The sequence below is a fragment of the Rhea americana genome, unplaced genomic scaffold (assembly GCF_003343005.1).
Source record: "Rhea americana isolate MKP2758 unplaced genomic scaffold, rheAme1 scaffold_167, whole genome shotgun sequence".
In the NCBI taxonomy this organism is placed as follows: Eukaryota; Metazoa; Chordata; class Aves; order Rheiformes; family Rheidae; genus Rhea; species Rhea americana.
Genome location: NW_028185783.1, coordinates 310923 through 333492, shown reverse-complemented (window position 1 = coordinate 333492; position 22570 = coordinate 310923). Strand labels below are relative to the sequence as shown.

Below are 22570 nucleotides of genomic sequence, written 5' to 3'. Positions count from 1 at the left end.
GAAGAAAGAGGAGAGAACACAAAAGAGAATATCAAATTTCACAAAGCCAAGAAAAGAAGGCAACATCCGAAGATTCTGCATAGTAAGAGCCTGCTCAGCATCACTATGAGATGCATCCATTTTCAGGCTAGAAGAGGATCCAAGATGGTATGTAGACCACCCTAACTCTTAGTGACTACCAGTATTAGAATTTAAGTAAATTACTAGGAAAGAAATGTGGGAGAACAGAAGGGTAAACATAATTCCTAAACAACCTGAGGCAATCAACAAACCCTGAATGAAAAGACCAGAGACCACCATATAACACTAGCAGATTGAAAACAGGGAAGATCAGTCAGTCAAATTTGCATGACCAGCCTGATGCAGGAGCTGGAGACAAAAACATCTCTTCTGGAAGCAATGAATTCATCAGTTCACAGATGTGCTGGGTGAAGGATATGAAGAACAACTGTGCATGGCTGCTTCTATACAGAATCCATTCACTCACTACATCTATTGCCCAAAACACAAAGAACAATGATTTGAAAGAGCTCCAGTAAAAAGCCAAACTCAAACCTTAGCTTAAGCAGATGGGCATGCTTCTGAGTAAGGGAGGACCAGTTCAACATCCAGTGTCAGGAAGAACATACCAGGCTTTATTCCCTCTTTCTTTCACGAAAAATGACTACTCTAAGCACTGGTGCTCATAACTGAATATTCTTACTACTGTGCCCTTTTATCCCACTGGAAGCAGTCTAGACAGTGCTGCAGTAGCTGGTCATAAAATTTATCAGACCAGAAATGGGAGTTTTCATACAGAGAAACAGTACAAATAGTCACTGAAGAGATTTGAAAAGGTCAGCATTAATGTTTAAATGAAATTAGGAAATTTATTATTTTCCTGTAGAGCACAAGATACTAGATTATGTTAGGAATAACCAGTTGCAGCATTTCAAAGCTTGTGCAATGAAGAGAACAGGTATTCATGAAAAACAGAAGGCAAAGGAATGGCAATAGAACTAGTCTCTACAATAAAGATTTTAGCCCACTAATACTGCCACCTCAAAAGATAACCAGATAGAGAGAAATTTGGGAACCATACAGTGATTTTCTCCATGGATGTTTGAAAGGGTGAGCAAAGCAGCATAACAAACTGATTGAATAAGGGTCACAGTGATGCATGAATGAGCAAATTGTACTCAAAAAATAAAAGATGGTCACCTTTGCTTTTGTCAGTTTGGGCTATACAGTTTAAAGATGGTCACCTTTGCTTTTGTCAGTTTGGGCTATACAGTTTGTAGGCTTTGGTCATGAACCCATTGCCAGTGTGTTCAAAGCCTCTAGGTTTTTGATTGTGGAAGCAAAGCAAAGATTCACCAGGCACACCCTGATGGCATTTGTCAGAGGGGAGTTAGCTTCCTTTAATAGCTACCAGGTACCTGAAATTCAAGCTCTAGCCTTCATAAGGCAGACAAATTAACATGCTAACAAAAACAAGAGTATTATGCATGTCCCAACATGTTTAATTACCTTTTGTTGCCCGTCTTATAACTTTCATGTCATCTTGCAGGGAAGCACAGGAGGGTGAGAACTCCCTCTCTAACACCATAGCTTCAATTCTAAGAGTATAGCTGAAGAACACAAACAAACAGGCTTAGAACTGAGAGCCAAAACAATGTTTTTCATGAAGAGAATAAACCTATTGTCTCCTTACTTTGGCACCTGGATGAGTAAATACATGAAAGAATCAGCTTGAGACAGTTTTGATACATCTCCATCAAAGGCTTTGAGTTTCTTTACCTAGAAAAGAGAAAAAGATATTAGTAAAGAACTTTATCAAAGATCAGGATTAACCAGACTTTGGAAGGAAACACCTTCTAAAGCAGTCTATTTAACAGGCGGAATTAGAGAGCACACTCAGTGACTGACTGAATGGCTTTGCTGCCCAAGCTTCTGTAATCTGCACACACCCCAGTCAGAAGAAAATAAAACTAGTAACATCATCATTTTTCCCCAAAACTAGCAAGGCACCCCAGCATAAAAGTACAATGCCATTACCATCCTTTACCTTCTCCACTTCCCTAACTAGTCCCTCATGCTCATACTCTTTCAGTGTAAAAAAAACACTATGTTTAGAACACCATCGTTCCAGTTGTCCTGGGAGAATTAGCTCTTTTCTCTCCAATTGCTCCATTTGACGTTCTCCAGTTGATTTGGGGTGGGGGGTGTCTGACACAAAACAACTTCTTAGGTGATGATCAGAAAAATGATCCTTGACTCTTCAACAAGTGTGGTATACTGAGAGCACAGCCTGAAGTCAACTGTGTTCAGCATTTCATAGGACTATCCAGGCTTCTTTGACACAATGTCACTAAGGCTTAAGTTACGGTTTTTCAGAAACTTGCTTCCACTGTTTCCTCTAAAACTTTTGTAAGGGGTAAAACTTCACAATCTTGAGTTTGCATTTTCTCATTCATATGAAATACTTTATAAAGAAAAATGTAAGGTTGCATTTTCAAGTTATTTGTGATCAGTACTGTGACAACACCATTTACATGTAAAGGAAATATCATCACATTCATTTTGTCTATTTCCCTTTGCAGCTCCACCAAAATCCATGTATTTGCATRATCTGGAAGCCACTAATCTGCCCACACACTTACTGTTTATTTATATGAAAAAAAAGGAAAATACATGCACATATGTTTAAATATAACTGGAATTTCCTCCACATTTTCCAATACAGCAATCATGTCCCAAAGCAGAGCCCACTCCCAATTATATAATTTCTTCATTCCACCACCAATTTCACATACAGTATCACTTGTACATTTCCCCAAACTTCAATTTACAAACTAGCCCATCATCCTTCCCTCTACAAGATTACATTTAAAGCATATTCATAMCCACATTTACAAGGTGGTCTTCAGTTTTAGAAAGCATGCTAAGCTATCATGGAAAGACACATGCCATATCAGGGCATCAGCAATTTTCAGGCTCCTGTGATTTACCAAGACATTCACAAGCTTTTTAAAACATCAGGCTCCAAATTAATCACTTAAGTTATTTTTCTGTTTTCACAGTAAAAAAAAAAAAAAAAAAAAAAAAAAAAAAAAAAAAAAAAAGTTATAGTAAAAGACAACATAGGCTTTGCTAAGTTAGGAATTGAAAATAAACTCTGGACTAGCAGGAAAAAGGAGTCTGAACAGCTTTGTCCTGCTTTATTCCCATTCTTTCTCCATGTTATAAAAAAAATAGAARTGTTGAGAGCAAATTTTAAGAAAAAAATCAAAAAGTTCAGATTAAACCCAGAATAATAAAACTTCTCAGTTTTAAAAAATAAAACATTTTAAATTGAAGAAAATTCAAAATTAAAGACTTGTGTTCTGTTTTCAAATTAAAAAAAGATTTATGAGAAAGAAAGAGAATTCTAATTAACTGAGCAATTTCTATTCAGGCTATCTAACTCCATTTCTTAATCCTGCATTTAACTCAAGATATTTGAACAAAAGCTCCATCTAAAGTCAAACTGCATGCCCACTTGTTTGAGGCCTGAGAAAACTGCTAATTTACAGAGTCATCCAAGAAGTCTGCCAACAAAAAACAGGAAAGACCAGACTTGACATTCCCGATATTTCTAAGTTGCTAAACAAGCAAGAAACAAACGAAAATAAACACTTCCCCCCCCCCACATCATGAAGTGGGGGGTGGGAGATATCTACTATCTCAGTTAGCCTTTGCAGGTGGTTCCTTTAACCTAGCTTCCAAAAAATGGTGGTCTACAACCTAAAAGCAAGTATTGCAAATTCTTCAGTCTTATTCTAGTATGTTGCRAATCTCAAAGTTTGCCTGAAAATGATACAGGTATTCAGATTTTAAGAAAAACTAAAAAATTAGAAAAAGACTCACCAAAAAAAAACCCAGTCAAGATCCTAAACCACAGAAAATTACAGAAAGGTGCAATTGTAAGATTTAAATGCACAAAAAGTAAACTAGAGCCGAGATGTTCACAGGAATATTAATTTAATCATACTGTGTGCACGCTATATTTAAGTACGCTTTTGACAATAAGTAGCAATCATTGTTATCTATGGGGAAAGTTAATGCTGCAAAGTGATCTTTGTTTCCAGACTGCTGCACTTCTCAAAGCATTTTTAGATATTAGATGAAATCTTCTTTCTTCTACCCTATTCTATCGTGGAAAATGTCCAGACTGGTACAAGGGAGTACTAAATCCCAGAATTCATCCAGGGGAGGAACTTCCTTTTGCAAGCACTACAGAAGACATTCACCAAGCTCCCTTCTGACAGATAAAAAGGGGTGAGGTTGTCTCAGTGCAAGTATTTTAGCCAGTAAAGTCTGCCCAAAAGACAGTCTGGGTAGACAGCTGTAACATATAAAGTGGTGCTCACAACAGCCTGGTAACTGCGTTTCACCAAGAACCATGTCAACACCATGCCATCCGTCTTAGCCCCCTCATCTTTGTCCTAGATGTCTGAAACTGCACCTTTACGAGGAGCAGCAAGGACACTCACCTAAAAAGTCCCAGGGTCCAAGAAAGGCAAACAATAGTGACCCAGGCCACAAATACACAAAAGAGAAACACAGAAGAGTTATAAAGTCCTTTCACCCTTTAATTCAGCACTGCATAGCCTGATTCTCCATACGTGTCTACGTCTTTCAAATCAGAGACTGAATCTCCCATTAACTTGATCTTAAAATTGTAAGTCTGAGGAATAGTTCAGTTAGAGCCAAGATAACAATTTGCTTTATATTCTCTCCTTATTACAAATTTCATAATTGAAAAAGACCAGTCATACCATTATGAAGCAGAAAAATAAAAGATATATTACTTGATTCACACCACCTGTAAACTGAAATAATGGCTTCTGAATCCCAAAGCTAACAATTCCTCAACCACATTCTGCATAGCCCCCTCGGCGTTCCAAGAAACGCTACTCAAATGCCCATGAGGCTGGCCTCTTCTCTCTGCAGCCACGTTGTCTAATGCTCCTCAAAGAGGATCAAGATTACCCTGTAGCTTCTAGAAGTGGGAATCTAATTAAAACATCAAACAGAGCTACTAAGAATTGCTAAGAAACTATGCAGACTGTCAACAAAGTTCATTATTAATCATGATAACAGATACAGTTGATGGGTTTATAATTAGAGAACACAGAAGAGCTAAAAAAAAAGTGGGGGCCCTTATTTTTCCATCACAATGAGTGAATGGCCTTGACTGCCTCTGTCCAAGCACAACCACATAACAAGATATGGCTGAGTAACATACACATGCAAGGAAGCATAATTATACTGTAGGCTCAGTTCTGTGTTTACTCAAATTGAGCACAGAGCTACCAAGATACATTTTTCATTATATTTGTATATGGAATATATATTTGCAATGTCCATGCATGCCCACGCACACAAAATTAGATTTTAAATATAAGCGTTTCTCACATATGCAATTTATTTTCACTTTAAAAACAGTTATGAAACAGAGAAAGCTTGATTGTTTATTTGATTTGTGAACAATTGAAGTAGATATGCTTATTGTTAATCTATCATTATTTCTCAAAGACAGGAAAGCTACTACATTCCTGCCACTCAATTTCTCTGCTATTTTGGCACTCTTTTTACAAATATTTGTGTTTTACTTTATGCCATAGAAGAGATATGTTGCACTCCTAACTGGAAATCCAGAATCTTTGAAGGAAAATACAAATCAGTATACCTCTCATCCTCCTATGCGCCTATAATAGAGCATTTCCCCACATTCAAATCAAATAAATCAAATAATATTACAAATAAATAAATATAGCCAAGTACAGTAGTCCAGAAAAGAAAACATTTTCTGCTTTTTTTATTTTTTTCCATACCATTGCAAACATTCAACGTACTAAAGAAAAACCCAAGTGAAAAATACCAAACCTTCCAAATGCATCCCAGTGGCATTCGAGTGCAAGGACTCTCGGGAAAGCAGCTCCGGTATTAGGTACGCAGAAACCACAGGGCACATGCCCGGGGAGTGGCAAACCTCTACCAGCAGAGGATGAGAAAGGGCGGGGGGGAGAAAAACTGTAGCTAACATAGGGGGTGAAAAGGGAAGCAGGAGATGAAAACTATGAAGGATGGTCAGCCATATACAGCACTGGAAGAAGAAAGGAGGGGACAGTACTACATGAATGTGGTTTGAAAAGCACAGAGCTGACAGACAAAAACAATTCCAGTAAAGCAGGGGAAAGATGACTACGTTTTAACACAGTAGAAGAGCAAAGGACAGGCTTGAGACACTATAAAAAAGGTGAGACAGTATGCTGATAACCAGGGCGTGCATGTGTGTGGGTGAGTTGATTAGCAGTATGATATGCTTTCTTCTGTATATATTCAAAGTACAAATTCTGGCTATTCTAGGTCGTTAAACACCGGACTCTCTCAACTTTTACCAGTCTGGGCCTGCTGAACAGTGCAATGAGGTGCACATAAAAGCAGCTAAAAGATTCTCCTCTGCTTTGGTCAGGATGCCAGAAATCATAGTTGTCAGACATTTTAACAGGGCATGGTTAAGAAATATAGCTAGTAACCTTTTCAGAAGAGATATAGCAGAAAAGCCATTGCTTCAGTCAAGACAAAGGTTCCCTGTGCAGAAAATGGGCTGTAACAAGAAAAAGAAGCTGAGATTCCAAATAGGCATTTTATCCACTTATAAAGCGGTTATTCTCAGTAAGTAACAAACAGCGATACCTCTAAAGATGGCTTACACAAAATTACTAATCTGACTTTTTGAATTTATCAAAAAATTCTTAATAGTGTTTTCTTGAACCTTTTTACCAATGTAGTTACCCTGGCAGCCACAGTCCTGAACAAAACGTCGCATGGAACAAGTAAGCTCCTGGAACAGCAAGCTCCAGGTTTGCCAGCTTCAAAAACTTAATCAGTTTTCAAATCAAATGTTTGAAAATACCCAAACATTTGCAGTTTGACAGAAAGCTTCACAACAGCTCCAATGTTTCGATAACGTTCTTATTTACAATTTGACAAAATCATCCAGCAAAGTGCCAGTATTTGCCATTTACGCACAAGGTTCCCTACGTCTTTCAGTTAACAGCTAGRAAATTCTTAGCACTGACACCTATTTCTGTGTGTGAACGAAGTTGCCTCAATATAATACTGCAACAAGAAAGAACAATTTTAAAGACAACAGATGCTCAATTTATTTGTCAGCCTGAGCATTTAGCTTCCTGTTCCATCTCAAAGACGCTGGAATATCCATTTTGAGATAACATGGCCTGAAATGATGTAAAATGTGCCACACGTGTCAAACTAGTGACTAGGGGAACACGGAGGTAACGTGGCTATATATCACTACATTTCTAGAACATGATAAGATTAGAGTATAAAGCCAGTGTTTATTCGCACTAGATAAACTGTAAAGTTTCTTAGTCAAAATGAAGAAACGTGACAGTCCAGAGTCACCCTGTCTACAGCTACGACTAGCGATGGTGCTCCTCCCTCCCTCCTTTTGCTTTTCCAGACTTCTACATTAAGGAAAAAGCAGAGGACGTCTCCAAAGACACAGCTACTGGAGTACATACCTGATAGGAGGCCCTCACCCCAACTTGCAAGACAACTGGGAAATGTGATTGTAAATACCTGAGCTGCTAAAAAGAAGAGTTTACAAAGGGGAACTGCAGCAGCCCACCCACAGCTACACCAGGACAAACAGGGCTGGTAACTGAGTAACAATGATCTTTTTAGGATCTGACTGCCTAAGTCTCTACCCAGAGTTTTTCTGAGTGTCTACAGCAACCAAGCATGTTTAGACAAAGAATGGGAAGTATCTATGGAGGATGGGTCTTGATAGGGATCCCTTGCTGACAACGGGTGGAACACTGTGCAGGGACAGGACAGCAGCAGGATGACACAACACCTTTCCAAAGCTCTGTCACATGGCATGACCACCAGCACAAAAAGAAATTGGAAGCCATTAAGCAGAATGGGGCACACCAGAAAAGTAACCCCGCCTCACCTGGTATCTCTAGTGATTTTGGATTATTTCTATGTGGAGAGGAACTGTATAGCTCCTCTTAGCAAAACATGAATCAGTATTCCGGGAGATAGGTACTTAGACTAGGAAGCAGCTAATAAACTAACAAAATAAGAAAGGGATATAAAAGGGGAACAATGAACTTTCATTTGGGGAAAAATGCACAAACAATAAAAGCTCTGAGGCTCCTACAGAGAGGAAATTCTTTAACTGACCACAGTAAAATTTTAGAAGCAACAGCAGTGAGTGAGTTATCGGACCACTTATTCTTTGAGTATTTGAAGCATGAGGACATGAAGGTACTGAGCATTTTTCCACATCAGCAGAAGCATTAGTCCATCACTCTCAATCCTCTGCCGTCTCCTCCCAGCTCTAGCTGTCATACTTTGCAGGGCTTCATTCCCAAGGAATAAAATAATTGGCAGAGAGAAAAATAGAGGGGAAAGGAGATCTTTCTTTTTCCTGAAGGTGAGTAATGAGATGTCTGGAGCATTGAACTTATTAAGTACAATACAAATATCTGAACGAAGGGAACAAGCCTCTTTTCTAGCCCTCCCTTAGGAATAGCAACAAATCTAACAATTACAGCCCCACATCATAAGCTTTATATTCTAATACTCCTCTCCACCATAAAATCTCTTGGATTAATTTCTCTATTGACTCCTCGAAAGCACTTAAGTGCTCTGTCTCACTGTCTTGAGGGGTGGGCCTGTTATCAGATCAGCTGCTAGTCAGAAATAAATACACTTTTTCACTTGTAAGCAGCACAAACTGGGCATATAAAGTGTCTGGCCCAGTACGCTAAACAATCTCTTCTGGATTCAGAAACCATGCACTACCTACTAATAGCTAGCAGAAGGATACATTTTCACTACTGTCAGGCTCCAAAAGATAAAATTCAGTAGCTTATGTCAGAATCCTACTAGAATTACAACATCATATTTCACAGGGGAATATGTTAAAATAACATCAGAGATCTTATCGAGAAAGAGGAAGAGAAGAAAAATACCTTTTCTCAGTCTAGTTTGAATGCTCAATATACACAAAATTAACCAGGAATCAGTTTCTCTTAAGCTAGTACTTCTGGTGTTTTCCTCTATCTAATGCTTTCAGAGGGAAAAGGTAAGTTCCATTTAAATATAGAAATACCTATATCAAAAAACAACAACAAAAAAACTACTTTAAGCTTTTTGTTTGTTTAAGATTAACTGCATTTCAAACTGCTGATATCCTCCAACCGTAAAAATCATACTAACAAAACAAAGTAACATAACTAATTTTTACAAGATTCTCTGCAAAAGCAGCACAATTTAGGGTTATATGTTTGACAGCAAAGTAATAGGACACGTTTTACTGTTGACTGCACATGAGAGCTAAGATTTGCTGTTGCACAGAGGAAACAGAGTGCTTGGACTGTATGACCTTGAAGTGGTAAAGCAAGTGAGCTAAGGTTGATCTATATGCGTATGTTAACTAGCCATTTCCCATGTTTCAGCCACTACTTTGATGTGAAGCACTCAACCAATTCTAATGCTAATTATGTCAAATCTGTGGTATACATTTCTTTCAAGTACATACAAATGGATCAGTGCAAATACACCAGCAGACATGGAACTGTGCACCATTAAGCAGGACTCCCAACTCAGTCTTTGAAGTTTCACTCATTTAATCAGGTGAATAGGCTTCGAAGGTGGGACTGCGGGGTGGGGGGGGGGGGCACAGTACTTGCATGCTGATCGCATGGTGGGCAATGGAAATGGCAGAACGCGCTGCTGGTGACTGCACCTTCCAATAGGTCTCTCTTGGAGCACTGAGCCATGTTAACAAATTCTGTGGCTGCTACACAGTGCCACAGCCTTTCTGTCCTGTTGGAACCCAATAACCTGGGCCTAGGTGCAGGCAGATCCTAGATGAACTGAGCAAGTAGCAAACCAAAACAGGAAAGAGGCAGAAGCCTATGGCTGCCAATACCCAACTCGCAGGCACTGCAATGGGGAAGTATGAGGCAAGTGCCAAAGCAGTGAAACTTGATCTGATTGCATTAGGATGTACTTCAGTTCTGAGTTTTCCGACCCTCAGGGCAGAGTTATCTGCTCAGCACCCAAGAGAGTTCCAATTCTTGGTGAAAAATTTATGGGACAAAAGCTCACAGGGGTCGTCAAAGAAACAGAAAAACCTCATCAGTGCTTTCATTAAGAAGTAGCTTAAAAATAAATGAAATTACTTGGTATGAAGAAATGGTTACAGCAAACACACTACCATATGTAAAATGAACACTTTCGCACTCAGTGGTTTCCTCTCTGCTGACCTCTGGAAGGTTTTGCGATTCCTTGTTTACAGACCTTCACCTTGGAATCCCAGGCAGTAGAACTGCACAAAAATAAGCTCCATGTAAAACTATTATTTACCTCATCTGCTTCTGGTAATAATTTAAGAAATTCATGCAGCAATTCAGAACCATAGGGCTCACTTCTTCCATGAAAAATATCTTCAATGATGGATTCAGCAGACCTTGAAAAAAACAATTGAGCATACACATTTCTAACACTTGCAGGGTGAATAGATGCAGTTGCATAAATTGAAAAAAAAAAAAGAAAGAAAGAAAGAAAGATGCCTGTGCTGCTTACAGGAATTACAATGAGGTTATCTGTATCAGGGTCCATAGCAGAACTATTCTAACATCACTTTCAGTGATGTCTTTAATAAAGAGTAACACTATCAGTGAATCAAGATAGCAATGAAACAATTTGCTCTTAAAAGTATGTATATATCCACACATATATCCTCACTTCACCCCCTTCTATTCATTCTTTATACAGASAGGAAGCCAACAAAAAGCAACTCTCATGCTGTATTACATGAGATATAAGAGCTTCCTTTAACTGCAAGTGAAAACTCACTTCAACTAGGTAACAGTAGCAAACTTAGAATACTTGGTCCTAAAGCATAATGGCATTCAAAACTAAACTTACTAGAAAACAAATTATGACACACTTGTACAGAATTTGTAAAATCCATAAGGAACAGTGCACACTATACAACACATCTGATGAGAAGTAAAGAAAATTTCACACATTTGTAGTTCGCATTAGCTGTATGGAAAAATCAAATCTTACTTTTTGAATTGTTTGAGAAATATCCCAACATTCATACTTCTTTTTGCATCTAGAATGGAAATCTGAGAGAGAAAGCAAGAAAGATTCATTTGTTAATACATACAAGAAAATCATATAAAGCAGATACTTTTCCTTCAATTACTACAGATAATTCTTTGCAAATATTGCCAACAAACCACAAGCCAAATGAATACACAGTGTCACTTCTTATCAAAAAAGATCATATATTACAGAACTAATTTTTAACCAGGAACTATATAGCCCACCCACAACACCTTTTTTCAAGCAAAGAGGGAAAAACATAACAATGTCTGCAAACGGAACCACGGCAAGTTCTATTTCATTACAAAGTAAAAGTATTTTTATTGCTTATTTCATAGTGCTGTACCTGTAAAATGTTGCTTTATCAAGTAATATCTTGCACTGCATTTAAGGCCCCACAGCCAGTGAGTACCACACTTTAATATCCATATATGTYAGTGGTTGTGTAACAAATGTCAGGATTGGCTTTCTACAAACAGAGGTCCACCTGCACTACTGATTTCACTCCCTCAAACTAACAACCATGCTGATCAAACAAAARGGTATGTAAATCAATCTCAAATCAAAACTTGAGACAGATAATGCTCAAATCTCTGCTTTATCTAGAAGCAAACAGAAACCCATAATAAAATAATAATCTCTCTTCACTTTATATTTTAAAGAAAATTTGCTAAAGTATCTTGCAGATGCAACTCTGGAGATTAAGCAGCAAAAAGAATTTAACTTTTCTTCTCTGTATTTTTAAAAAAACTAAATAAAAATGTTTATTCTTTTTATGCTAAATAGCTTTCTTCTTGTAACTACATAAAACTACAAACCTGAGATGTTAACCATGGTTTTCGTGGATTGTGTCTCAATTTCCCTAAGGTTAAAATTTCACCACAAGCTATTTTGGTGATAACAGCTACAAAAGTCACGAGATTTGTTAGCACAAGAGAATTGTTTCATGTTAACAGTGTCACCTCACTGATATAATAAAAGAACGCAGTACACACAGAGGTTCAAGACTGGTGCTGGACTCACATGATGTTTGAAGTTTTGACAACTGGAAAGGTATCTTAACCTCTGTGACAGCATAAGAATTAGAAATATAAATAAAATGCATTGTCAAGAAACTGAACTAGCCTGGAGCAAACTGGTGACAGTGAAAATAAAGATACGATTAATGTGCTATTCTCGACATACTTTTTTGCACATATCAGGAGATAGCCTCCTCTTCAGCTGAAAAARGTGAATTATATTAAAAAGTTTACCAAATTTTGGAATTGCCTCTCTCCTGAAACTACTAAAGATGAGAAAACAAAAGAAATAATAAAGTATTATTTTTAATTAGATGATTGCTAKCTTGAAGCCCTTCAGTCTATGCAAAGATGAGAGGAGTATAAGCACAGTAAGTCCTCTAAACTCAGGAGCTGAGATGCCCCCACAGATCATTATGTGAAAGCCGCTTAACACAGGACAGGTTAAACTATCTCCCCCCCTGCATTATCTAATCTTTTTTTCAAATGTTTCACTACAGGGACCTCTCATTGACCTCTCAAACTGCAGCTCCATTCTCTAATTGCTCTGCTCTCTGCTTATCTAGACGTGCTACAAGAAAGGACGCTGCATCTTCTAACCCATTCTTGGCCAAGCTTTATAGCTTGTTCAAGTATCTGTTTGGATCAAAGATTTCTCTGTATTGGTTCAAGCCTATAAGTTTTGATTCCATCATTTAGGGTTTTGGGCTGTTTTTTTTTTTAAAACATACTCACACTTAGCCTTTTCCACATATCATTTTCAGTCATAAGCCGTAACTGTTAGAGTAAGACTGACCATCAGCAGGGTAAAACTTTGGTTTCCACAGCACAACTTGCACAACTCAGATTCTCATCACTATCTCAAACAAAACTGGATGTATCTTTTTTATTTCTTTTCTTGAAAAAAACACAATAGATGATAACATATTGTGCTGCATTTGCCCTAACAGCACAGCGTAAGACAAATGCTCTAACCTTTTCACTCTTTCAGAGTACCTTACATTCTTCTTTTCTGTATATGACTCTGCACTGTATTTTCCTACTTTCCTGTGCAAGCACATAACCACAATACATGGCTCAGGCTTTGGTCATTCTTTGCTTGGGAGTCTACTTTAAGATTATCAGAAGTGCTTGAAAAATCTGTCACTACCTTGAAGGAGCTTCCAGAAGAGAGAGTGAGGAGAGAGGGGACCTAGAAGATACTCCAAAAATAGAAGTTCCTACCCTTTGCACAAAAACATGGTCTCTTCTGTCATATTGAATACACATGTTCCATATCAGATTTAGAAACTCAGGCTTAACACCTATTCCTAACATATACTCTTCTTCCCTATGAAACTTTCATTTGATTTTGTTGTTACCCAAAGCTGTCTGGATATGGTTTCCCACCAAGTTTTCTCTTTTTACCATTAAAACACTACCCAGGTTTTAATAAAGCTGACCCCTGTCTTATATTCATACACATCTGCAATACTAGTGCCAGCACAGCAGGCATTTACAGGATTCATTTTAGGTAAGTTCAGGAGAATTTTCTCCATTCTCATCCTCCTCAACTGTCCCGCTAAAGGAAACTATTAAGCTTTTCTTTATGCTACACTGGAAATACTATACCACCTCAATTACTTAATACCATCTCAGAACCTGCAATTCACCACACACTTGCCAGCAAACACAAGTGTCACCGCCTCACAGGCTTGCCACCTCTCTTTCATAAACAGTACAATCCTTGAAGCAAGGACAGCTGATCCACTCATGAATCTGCTTCTTACCATTATCAACCCAGTGTATATTAGTCTACTTCAAAACACTGTGCACTGAAATTTGGAGCAGGAGCAGACAATGCAGGGTGATAACAGATCAGCTGAACAATTTTAATCTACCAGCGCACTGTTTTAGATGCAGCTGTATGAAGGAAAGGGAAGGGGAAAATTAGCTTGGGTACTGTGGTAAAGTTGTGATGAGGTTAACAAGTAATCTACTCCTGAATCTGATATAAATTTGCAATCAACCAGAAATATTCAGAGAAGAATTCTTGGAGACCAGGAAGCTTCGTTTCAATATCAAGCTTGTAGTGGTTGTCTGTAGAAATGCAATAGAAGTTTCTTGCCATGAGATTGTCAATAAGGAATAGGGACATAAGAACGTGGTTTTATGACAGATAAGTGAAAGCAGAACATTAAATGTATTCTCTGGATAAGAACAATGGGGTTTCACATGGTAGGACAGAGTTTACAAGATTTAGCACGCATGGAACTATCTGGAGGCACAGGCTCAGTGCTGGARATTAGGAAGGATGCAGACAAATTTCCATTTCAGTTTCTAGCTCACTTTATAACACTAACCATCAAGTTTAATATTTTGGGCTCTGTTCCCCAAGTTACACACGCTGTCTGGAGCAGCTGAGGAAAGGTGCAGTGACATAGTGAGGTTGAGCAAACCTAGCAGCTACCACCCAAAAGGGCTGTCCTACTCCATCTTGTTCTCCTTGCCACGTTCCTGGTCTGCTCTTTCCTGCTGCTCATCTCATTAGCTAGTTCTCTGCTGGATTAACAGGTTGAGCCAGCTCTCAAGAAGGTGGAATGAGCATCACAACCAGCATAGGGCAAACAGGGAGAAGGCAAGTCCAAGAAAGGAGAAGAGACATATCCTGTTCACAACTTCCATCTCTCTCCACCTCCTCTCCTATCCTTTGTACAGGCTCCAGAATTCACACGACCCCTTACATGAGCCACCTAAACTCACTAAAACAACACAAACTACCTCAGTAGAAAACAAAAATCCACCAGAGGATTCTGCTGGGTTTCTGACTTTAATTTGTTTACAGAGGGTCCAGTGAGTGCCAGCACAAGCACACAGATGGGTGGGAGTGAAAGGCAGGAGCAGGGAAGCTCATAGAATAAAGCAAGATCAGCTCCCTTTGCTGGCAATGGCCTGGTTCTGCCTACTGCATTGCGAGCTTAGCTATAGTTTAGTGAATGTACGCTGTGCCATACTGTGCCACCACCCAAGGATGCTGAACATAAATTGGAGCTGGTACATAAACTGAACTCTTCATAACATATTTTTCAAGGGCTCAAGCTACGTGAAACCACAGAGCAAATTAAGCTTTTAGTTAAGGAAACATGCTAATTAATCTCCTAAGAGTTTCGTGAGGGATCGKTTTTGAAAAGGAAAGCATTTGCTCAACTGTCCAAAGGGACCAGAATTCTGTTTTGATGAAGTTTAGTACTGAGACCCTAGAATTGGGTTTCAATAACCTGAGCTGGGTACCTACCTTCTCCATACAGAGTGCTAAAAAGTGAGGAATTAAAAGGACATGTAATTCTGTAAGCTTCTAAAAGAAGAGAGAACTTTTTTCCAGAACTGCTTATGCATTTTATTCAATGGTAAATGGATAATAAATAATGATCTCTGGAGAAGGAATGAACCCAAGAAACTCTTCCACTCTCCCTGGGGACCACCCTCATCACCAGCTCACTCTTCACCACTCCCACTGAAGCTACACCACAGTATAGAGAGGTATGCAGCTTGAGCAAAAACAGCGCTTGTCTCTGGCCATGAACAAGCACAGTACTTCGGACAAATCCTGATTTTTTCCAGGTTTAGACCTAAGCAATACTTGAATTTTAGGCACTTGAAGTTATCATGAAAATTTGCTGTTGACATCGTAAAACAACCAAGTTAATTCCATCATTTAAACTTGAAAGAACATTTTGCACCACTAGATCATAAAGCACTTTTTAACATCAATTATGTTTTACACACAAAGGAACAGAAGTACTGAAATGCAAAATGTCTTGTCTACCTTCTCCTATCAGGCCAGAGGCATAACCAGGTCAGCTTCCTCAGCGTAGGCTAATGCTCCCTCCACAAGGTCACATGAATGCTGTGTATTCCTCAGCCTGCCCCTTGGTTCCTCTCAACTTCCATACATTTTATTCCAGTGAACTAGGGATAACCATCATATTTTAAAACACTAAAGTGAGTGAGCCGTGGCTTGCAGTATCAGCAACAGAAAATCACAAACACTGCCTGTCCCTCAAATCTCAACATGTTTGCTGAATGAAGGCTACAGTAACATTAAATACGCAAGCATAGCACGCCTGTGCTTCTGCGTTTCCATTAACATACAGCATTTCAGGACTATCTCCTTCCTTCTTCACCAAGCAAACAGTACTGCAAAATCCATTAACACACAAGAAATTGCTCTTTGCTGTCTGACACATCGTTGCAGCATGCTTGGCACGGCTTAGCACCCAACTAGAATTTGTTGGCACTTCAGCAGCATAAGCCACGCAACAAAGCAAGCCATATACCCTTACTCCATGCCATCTGCAGAGGCCGTGTGGGAGCCCTGAACCAGGCTGGACAGGCATCAAGCAGCAGAGATGCACTGGATAACCCTGCCAGCCCTAGTGTGTGCACAGATACGTTAACTTACAGCAAGGCAGATCTTTGTTTCCAAGAGACTGTATCTTGGAGACTACTTGTTTTGCAGACCTCTAATTTGAGTCTCTAACATCACGCTGCACCTCCTCAGGATGCACCAGGTTTCAGGCAACGCACGGAAACACATGAACACACTGGGGTTTTCTCTACCCAAACTACTGTACACTAGGGACTACACTCTACTGCCATGTGGAATTTATCACCATTTTTGCTACATCTAGATTTTTAATATATGACAATCCTGGAAGAGGACTTCTTTGAAAACATACTCAAAGGGGTTCTATACAAATACATGCAGAACAGGAAGGTCACTTGCTGCAATGGAATATCCTGATCCAAAGATGAACATAGGCTGAAAATAGCATAGAGATGAATGACTACCTCTGAAGCTGGCCTCAACTGCTCCTCCCCAGTGCAGCGTTTCAGTCTGCAATACTCATGCCTGTTTTAAATCCCTTACTTTGGTCTACATACAATGCACTTAGTAGACATTATCAGTACGTGAGTTTCTCAGCTTGTCTTTCTTTCTTATTTCAGTTTGACATCTTCTGAATTCTGCAAGATACCTCAACTTCAATTTCCCATTTGCTCACTAAAAACTGATACATGGTTACACTTCTTAACCCTGTGTCCTCTGTATTTAGTTTACAAGGCAGCACATACATAGAGAGACACGGGTGCTCAAAACTGCATTTCTACACATAAAGATTACTTAAGACAAGGCAGTTCAGGCCTCGCAAAGAGGCTGCCCATAAATCACGATTTAGAACTAGAAGCATTATTTATCAGTTCACTGGAGAATGCCTGAACTGAAAAGTCTTGGAATACACCTTCTCCCCACTAGACATGAAATCAGTAACTATCTTCAGATCATGCCTGAAAGTCAAGCAGGCTATTTTAATGTCCAGAAAGGCAAGGTAGACACAACAAAGCATTCACTGGAGTGAAAGCAACATTCATTAAAAACAAAATTTTAGAATTATCTTAAGTAACAAATTTCCTTAACCTTATTATGTTCTGTTGTTTTATTTCCTCACTGTTGTATCGGTACTTCCCTTCTCAGATGTTTCTGGACATGTGAATCCTTGCAAGAGGATTCTCTTGCCTGATACATGTTTGCATACAAAATGCATTGATTATACAACAGACACAAGGGAAGAGCTGAAGAGAAAACTTACAGTTAAGTGCAATTCTATTCCACACTGAAAACTCAAGGACTAACCACTGAGAATAAGTACAGATGCCTTCAGCTCCCTTCACTTATTTTTGTATTAATTCTAGTAGGTGATCAAATCACAGCAATTATCCAGTTAAAATAATAAAATACTGCTAGCTCTTTGAAAAACAAATTAGTACTAATAAGAACAAAGAGTTTATCCTCTCTGTTGTTCCCCTCCCCCTCAAATCAAGACAAATTTGCGGTAACAATGAACCATGAGAGAGAAACGGACAAACTAATGCCGGTCAAAATTCACACCAATGCCTACCACACTATGTAAGAGAGATTTTTGCTTCAGATTCTTACCTCTTCTTTAGTCTCTTTAAATGAAGACTTTAAAGATCGACTTCTAGGATCTTGGGGCTTGGTTTCCTCCTGCTGCCCAAAGAGTTCCTCAATTGTCTTTGTATCAATCTGATACTGTGGTCTTGCAGCAATTGTCCAGATATTGGTTTTACCACGGACTTGCTCTTCAGGGATAGTTTTCCAGAAAAAGCTCCGCATTCGCTTTTTTTTGCTGTGGTTGTCATGCCCATTTACCAGTTGTGGTGGCAGGGGCAGGTTGGGCCCAGGCAGCGGAGGAGGAGGGGGCGGAGGGGGCGGCACGCCCAGGGGGAGCGGAGGGGGTGGGGGGGCCCCTGTCAGGGGACATGGCGGAGGGTGTGGCGGTTCCGACGGCTGGGGAAGTGGAGATGCTGTCGTTGTGTCCTCGTTCATCAATCCCGTTGCAACTGAAATAGCCCCATTTTCTTTATCGTTGATCAAGGAAAGACAATTCATAACATGCATTTTATGGCCTCTCCGGAGAGGAGAGCATTACTTCCTTGGGTCAGTTTGAAACATTGAATAGTGCAGCAGCAATTTATATCACAGTCTTTCAAACTCTAGTCTGCCAGCAGCAGCAACACAATGCGCGACTGTACCATGTCTGCAACCTGCAACAAAGGACAATAAGAAAATTCAAACTGGAGAGACTGAATATTGTTCCTTGTGCTGGAAATACACTAAAATTAAGGTATAACAGCTATCAATGTTTTTAATCTAAAAGGAAAAAATAGTGACTCCCTCCCAAGGCTAGATTTCAAATATTTGTGGGGATGTAGATTTCAATAACATATATACAAATATGAACCCCTCTTAAATGGCACACAGTAGCTACTGAACCCATCTAATAATCTTTGTTCAGTGTGATTTTATAAGATAATGTACTTACCACAGGTTATAAAACAAACATGTGTTCTTCAAATATTAATTTTAGATTTTTAAAAGGCGATTACACATACAGATAGAAAATAGGACTATTAATTACAGTACTGGATTAACTGGAGCATGTAGATTCAGTTYGTACCCTTTTAATTCATGTTTTAAAGCCAGACTGCATTAAAATAATGAACAATATGTGGGACAATTTAACATCTAGCCTAATGTACTGCTGTTTTTACCTTAACATTTTTCATGTGATTCTCAGTAAGGGAAAAACAGTATACAGTCCCTAAATTCCGTGTGTTCACTGAGCATAAATTTTCAGCATTTACATTTTAACATCACTAGTCAGGTTAGGCTACTGACCAAACACACTGACAGAAGAAAGACTGCAGTTTGATTAAGCTGTCTCTTATAATTTATTTCAGTATCTAGGTTACCATAGCTAGTTCAATAAGTACAGAGAGAGAGAGGTAGAGGAACAAATAGGAACATTAACCTATACATCTTAAGCACTGTACATATGCAGAGCTTTAAATACTTAGGAAAGCTATAGATAGATTACCTCATGAAGTAGGAATCACAATAGTTTTGAGCAATGTTTCTTATAATATCACCTGCAAAAAAGAAGATACTGTTATTGACAGTAAACCTTTAAGTAGTAGTAAAATTTCTGTAAGAAGCATCATTTTGACAAGCCACAAGTATTAAAAAAGTCTTTCTTTATGATACATTTCTCAGATAAAACACATTGAGATATTTCAAACATAGCCAAATGAAAAATTCCATGTTTTAACGAAAATATTTAAGTTACCTGAAAAGGATTTGGGGAAATTACYAAAAATCAGTGATACTGCACAGTAAAAATATAGACAGAATTGAGTAAAGACAGTCATGCAGCAAAAATCACAGAAAAAGCTGAGGTAATACACTGGCACCGACTTAGCTGTATGCCTGTTCAGCAGGGTTTACATGGAACTGATACCAGCTCTGTTTGACAACCCAGCTCTATTTAACATTATGTAATAGCGACAAAAACCTTTGTCATTTTTGCCAGACATCCATCATTACAGTGTTCATGAAGAAACAGACCCAAGCCACAGAAAGAAGCCTTAGGGCTATGTCTCTCCTGGACTGTAAGGGCTCTAATACTCATGATTTCACTGAAGTCAACAGAAATTGACACAAAATGACCCAGTTCACCTCTCTTTCTCAAAAACATGCACAAATAGCAACGAATTTGTCCTTGCTTCAGAAAATCTGCTTCAGATTTTCTAATCTTATATCATATATTATCAAGGTACTCATGAGACTGGAAAACAAAACATAAAAAAAATTATGGGAGATTCAAGGTATAGGAATGATGGAAAATATTTTAATAGCAGGATAAAAAGGGGAAGAGCTACAAAGAAAGTGCATCAGAACAGGGAGGTTCAAAATTAAATTAGAATTAATATTCAGTTGCTATTACAGAGTTCTCTGTATTCAATCCTCTTCTCAAGCTCATGATCATAGACACACAAAGRCATTAAAGAAGTAGGTGCAAGGTGGTAGAAAAAGATTAACTATTCAAAGCAATTAAACATTGCATTAATTTAAGAAGATACAGAATTTGGAAAAAAGTGTTTTCTTTCCTCTCATTTATTTAAAAATGAAAAACGTATTAGCTAGTCTTTCACCATCACAAAGCAGTGTTCAGCAGCTACGATTTTCTCTTGTTCCCACAAATTAAAACAAAAAAAATTAAAGGAGGGGGGGGAGAGAGAGTGTTCATACCCCTGAGCATCACATAAGAACCTGATTTAGAAACTTCCAATAAATTTAGGCGTTTTAAGATGATAGAATCAAGTCCTAATGAAACAAAGTTGTAGGTGATGAATCATCAGAGTCCCAGTGCTAACATACAAGAATGGAAAATGATTGATCTCAGACCTGAGGTGCTTCTGACAAGGAATGCTGCTAGTGAAAGGAGTGGAGAATGCAAGAGGAATTCCCCTTCCCTCCAACTTAAACATAAAGACAGATAGAGCAGGAAAAACTATTTTCAAGCTATCATGGGAACTGTAAACTCCTTCAGGATCAGCTAAGACAACGAGACAACTTGTGGAATGAAGGCATRGAAGGAAAGGTGCCGCACAGACACCAGCACTTAGCTTTATCTTCTGGTAGATGAGCATGACAGGTGACAGAGGTCACCTGCTTTTAACAGAAACACCACGTTCTCAAATCTCAGGATACCTGGAGACTGGTCAAAATTGCCTCTCTCTCCTGTCTGTCAGAGGAGCAGCTTGAAGATGCACCAGAGTCCCTGCCATCACTGCGGGTGGGAGACGTGAGAAGCTGGCAGCCAGGGGCYGACTCTGGGCAGCCTGCTGCTATCAGCAGGTGTCTTCCAGCAGGAAGTATAGTGAAGAGGTGAGGAGCACCACTGCCACCCCACCTGCTAACCACAGACTACCAAGATATCGGCACCGGGATGCGGGGTGCAATAAAACCCAAGCTCAGTTTTAACTCCCAAGGTTCCTCTCTGCAATTTTCAAAGCATTCAAAGGAAGAAAGAGACCTAAGAACAAACATTTAAGATGACTCAATGACATCTCGTTATTGCGTGTTTGTTATCCGAAGCAATTTGAGAAGCAAAAGAGCTCTAAAGCAACATCTTTAGTGCATGTTCTAATTGTGTCTGCATTTAGCATAAAAGAAGTATTTTATTTCTTTATCTCATGTGTTGTTTTAGCAATCTTAATATAACTTGTAAATGTATTTACAAGTTACAGGGTGGAAACAACTTTCTCCCCAGGTCAGAAGACAAACACTCTAAAGCAATTTGTTTCTTGCAAAAAAGGCAGTTGCCACTGAGACAGACATAAATTAAACTTGCATATGCAAATTAACAGGTGAAACGTATGTTGTGCTGAAGGGCAGTTTGTAATTCATCCTGCAAGATTTTATTCCCTTTAACTCATGCCTTTTTCTATCAGGCATCCTCTAAATTCTCACGAGAGCAATTTTGCTGATTTTGACAGCAAAGCCCAACGGCAGCACTTGGATGTCTGGGTCCCAGCAATAGCTGTACCAAGTACACGGAGCTGCGAGTTGCTAACCACGGATAAAAGGAACTGCAAACGCTGCCTCGCATAACCAGCTGCTGGTCTTGCCAAGGCGCGCGGGTCACKCAGAAGAAACAGCTCACGCTACGGCAGCAACTTAACCGCTTAACGCACCCTAACAAGAGCCTCGCGGGGCGCGGAGGGAAACCCCCCGCGGGGGGACGAGGCAGCGGGCAGGGGCTCCCGCCGGGACCACCCACGGCCCGAAGGAGCCGGTCGGGCGCTCAGCAACTCGCCTCTACCGCGGAGCCGAGCGCAGCGCGGGGAGACCGCAGGTGCCGGTGCCCGAGGGCCGCCCCGAGGCGACGAGCGCCGAACTCCCCCCTCCGCCCTTCACCTCCTCCCGCCGCCTCGCCGGCCCCTCCCGGCCGCGGCGGCCGCGCCAA

The 22570-nt window shown here is 39.5% G+C and overlaps 1 protein-coding gene across 1 annotated transcript in view; it reads right to left on the bottom strand.

The window, feature by feature from the left end:
• The window catches only part of FHDC1 (FH2 domain containing 1), a 34437-nt gene extending 14745 nt beyond the window's left edge, over positions 1-19692 (bottom strand). The window contains exons 1-6 of the mRNA XM_085300634.1: positions 19640-19692; positions 18178-18806; positions 11143-11204; positions 10435-10537; positions 1694-1779; positions 1510-1610 (exon numbers count right to left, since the gene is read on the bottom strand). Of these exons, the coding sequence (XP_085156760.1) occupies positions 1510-1610; positions 1694-1779; positions 10435-10537; positions 11143-11204; positions 18178-18660 (835 nt within the window). The 5' untranslated portion in view covers positions 18661-18806; positions 19640-19692. The remainder of the gene's footprint in view (positions 1-1509; positions 1611-1693; positions 1780-10434; positions 10538-11142; positions 11205-18177; positions 18807-19639) is intronic.
• Positions 19693-22570: the final 2878 nt, after the last annotated feature.